This window comes from Babylonia areolata, chromosome 8 (assembly GCF_041734735.1).
Source record: "Babylonia areolata isolate BAREFJ2019XMU chromosome 8, ASM4173473v1, whole genome shotgun sequence".
Lineage (NCBI taxonomy): Eukaryota > Metazoa > Mollusca > Gastropoda > Neogastropoda > Buccinidae > Babylonia > Babylonia areolata.
Window position 1 is genome coordinate 1,797,861 of NC_134883.1, and position 3,839 is coordinate 1,801,699.

The window sequence follows — 3,839 nt, forward strand, 5'->3', positions numbered from 1 at the left end:
TGTTGTTCCCGAGGAGAGTTCGTCGCAATCATTCGGCACCATTCATTTGTCTGCGTTTTCCTGTGAAAAAAAGTGGATTTTTCTACAGAATCAAGTGTTCCCGTAGGTTCTTTTTTCGTGCGCTTAGTGCATGCTTCGCAAGGAACATTTCTTTGTTGTGTGTAAACAAATTAATGTACAGTTTGAAGAAGCTCATCCGAAGTCTCCTCACCTCTTTGTCTGGATGTATTAACTAGCTAGCTCTTCCACTGAAGTTAGGTGTATTAACTAGCTAGCTTTTCCACTGAAATTAGGTGTATTAACTAGCTAGCTCTTCCACTGAAGTTAGGGTTTAATGTAACTCATACAAAAACCATATACACTTCATTCTAAATGAGTCATTAAACTTCAAGTACTGACAGCATTATAGCGTAGGGTAAGAAATGTAATCGGTAAAAACTTGAAATAGTACTGAGTTTAACGTGTCTCCTTGAAGTGTCCCTCTTTTCATTTCATTTTTTTTTAATAGTAATAATGGTTTTGTGGCGGACAGACTGCCGATTATCCTTGTACACACTGCGATGTAAAAAAGAAAAGAATTACACCTGATTCCCACTGTGATGTTATAAAAGAATAAAGTTGTCCATGCTTCTTATTATGGTGTTGTAAAAGAGTTACCTCTGGTTCTTCTTCTTCTTCGTTCGCGGGCTACAATTCCCACGTTCACTCTTATGTACACGAGTGGGTGTTTACGTGTATGACCGTTTTTACCTGGCCATGTAGGCAGCCATACTCCATTTTCGGGGGTGTGCATGCTGGGTATGTTCTTGTTTCCATACCCCACCGAACGCTGACATGAATTACAGGATCTTCAACGTGCGTATTTGATCTCTTCAACGTGCGTATTTGATCTTCTGCTTGCGTATACACACGAGGGTGGTTCAGGCACAAGCAGGAATGCACATATGTTGACCTGGGAGATCAGAAAATATCTCCACCCTTTACCCACCAGGCGCCGTTACCAAGATTCCTACCCAGGACGTTCAGATTGAATTCTAACGCTTTAACCACTCGGCTATTGCGTCCGTCGGTTCTTATTATAAGATAATTATACAATCCAAATACGTCATGACAGCAGGACGCAAACAAGTATTATGTGCTTTATTCCTGCCACATAACCATAACCACCACCCCCACCACCCACACCCCGCACAGCTTCCAGAAAAAATCAGCAAAATCAGCAAAAATCGTTCCATTAAAAACAATGTCACAAGATAAAATATAATCCTTCTCACCAACACAAGATAGCCACAATCCCCGTTACCAGACAAGATGTCAACAACATCTCCGTTGTTTACCTTACAGAAGACTAGACATCAACAGCAACAACTACGACAACCACAACAGCAACAAGGCAACCGGAAGTCGCTAAAGCATGGGCAGACCATCGACCCGGAAACGGCTTCCTCGCTCATCAAAGGGCGTCGAGTGTGATGTGGTGGTGTGGCACGATGTGTCTTACAGTGACACTGGTCGTCACTGATCGTCTGTCGACAGTCTCTCACAAGCTGTCCGCACAATATTGTTTGGTGCTTTGAAGGTGGTGTTGGTGTGTTAACAAGTGTCAGCTGTGAATCTGGACTGGACGCTTCAAAGCTGTTGTTGTTTTTCTTTCGGATATAGTTTGTCGCAGCGCTGGGCACTTTTGTGTGAGATGGAGGTCATTTGTGAGTATTGTCAGATCCTTGTTTTGTTATTTTTTCCCCCAATAAAAGCATGTTTACGTTTGTTTGTGTTGACAAAGGGCTAAGGATTCTTTTCGACGATAATTACAGGAGACACATTGCGTTCACGGTGTTTTGTGTGTGTACAGTTGTTCTGTCCGGCTGCCGGTCAGTTCAGCTGGCCCTTGGAATGGACTGTTGTCTTTGTTGACACTGACCAGAAAAACAACAACAACATAATTGAAGGAGTAAGTGAGCGAACGAATAAGTGAAACATTGACTGACTGAATGAACGAAACCAGAGAAATGATTAGAATTCAACCAAAAAGATTCAAAAAGAAAACTGATTCATAATTATCTCAAAGGCTATAGTTATCTCATGTCTCAGTCGTTCAGTGTTTATACAATACTCTAAATCCTCAAAGTATTTGTTTATTCCTGGGCGAAGTTTTGGTCCAACGTTTGATACATGGATTGCCGCCATCAAACTAAATACAATTTGAATGAAAGTCTCATGAGCGATCTATTGTCACACACACACACACACACACACACACACACACACACACACACACACACACACACACATCGCTGGCCGTATCTCGTACTCAAATCTATCCCCCTGTTCTTATAATCATTGGACAATGTGACAGTGTTTGCTGTTGTTGTTGTTGTGAATGGAGACAGGGAGTGTGTCCTGGTTCAAGTGATGTAATGCCCTGACGTAATCATGGACATGTTGATTTGATCGACACTGTAACTGGTGTTGGCTGGGGTGGTGCTGATATCATACTTTTTTTAACATACTTTTTTAGTTCGCGCGCGCGCGCGCGTGTATGTGTGTGTGTGTGTGTGTGATGTGGTGGGGTGTGTGGGTATGTCTGTGTAGTGTAGTGTGGTGGTGGTGGCGGTGGTGGTGGTGGTGGTGTGTGTGTGTGTGTGAGTCATGTGGTGTGGTGTGTGGGTATGTCTGTGTAGTGTGGTGCGGTGTGGTGTATGTCTGTGTAGTGTGGTGTGGTGTGGTGTATGTCTGTGTAGTGTGGTGTGTGAGTCATGTGGTGTGGTGTGTGGGTATGTCTGTGTAGTGTGGTGTGGTGTGGTGTATGTCTGTGTAGTGTGGTGTGATGTGGTGTGGTGTGGTGTATGTCTGTGTAGTGTGGTGTGGTGTGGTGTATGTCTGTGTAGTGTGGTGTGTGAGTCATGTGGTGTGGTGTGGTGTATGTCTGTGTTGTGTGGTGTGTCATGTGGTGTGTGTGTGATTCCATTCATGACAATTTCCTGGAACATTTATTTGGTGAGGACAGATTGCTTCCCTACTGCGAGGTCCTTTCTCACATTTAGAACACCAAGGCAAGGCAAGAAGACTCCGTCATGTGCCCCCTGGGGGGGTTGAAACATTATACATGAACTTCTTTTACACACACCGTATAGATAACTGGAATAATGTATTAAAAAAAGAAAAAAAGAAAAAGAAAACACAACAACAAAACACACACCCACACACACTACACTACACACACACACACACACACACACACACACACACACAAAGCCCTCAAGAGCAAACCAATAAATTCATATTTATATTCCTTTTTTTTTTCATCGAAACAGACAATGTTATTTTCGCTATCAATGCACACATTTGTACTGAAAAAGGGACATGTATAGTCGAAACGAAGGCTTTAAGCTTTGATAACATTGTTTTATCGCTTTCAGAAAATAGAACTCAGAAAGTAATTGAGATTGTTCGGATTCTTTAATATGTATGTAAAACTTCTTTTTCCCTGGTGAGCATTTTTTGTTTTACCCCATCCGACAAACCATGACAACAATACCTCGTTTCACTCCTCCAAAATATCAACACAAACTTTGTTTTTTATTCCTAAAGTAAGGAGAACAACAAAAATGTCCATTCTGCGTGCGTCGGAATCGAACCGGGGCTCGTTATGACTTCTAAGAAGACCACTAATTCAGCGGGTCACCGCTTCACAGCACGGCTGACATGGCCACGCACCGAGGAAGTAGACAGGAAGTAGACGACAGGAAGCTGCGGGAAATCCCGTTCGCGCGTCACTTCCGTCTGCGACATCAGTACCTTCTGTCAGTCATCTTCACACGGGGCATGTCTGCGTGTGT

At 43.0% G+C, this 3,839-nt stretch overlaps 1 protein-coding gene across 1 annotated transcript in view; it reads left to right on the forward strand.

Annotated features, from left to right (window-relative positions):
• The first annotated feature begins 1,546 nt into the window (after positions 1-1,546).
• The window catches only part of LOC143284454 (uncharacterized), a 298,683-nt gene continuing 296,390 nt past the window's right edge, over positions 1,547-3,839 (forward strand). Inside the window, exon 1 of the mRNA XM_076591096.1 lies at positions 1,547-1,706. Coding sequence (XP_076447211.1) covers positions 1,694-1,706 — 13 coding nt within the window. The 5' untranslated portion in view covers positions 1,547-1,693. The remainder of the gene's footprint in view (positions 1,707-3,839) is intronic.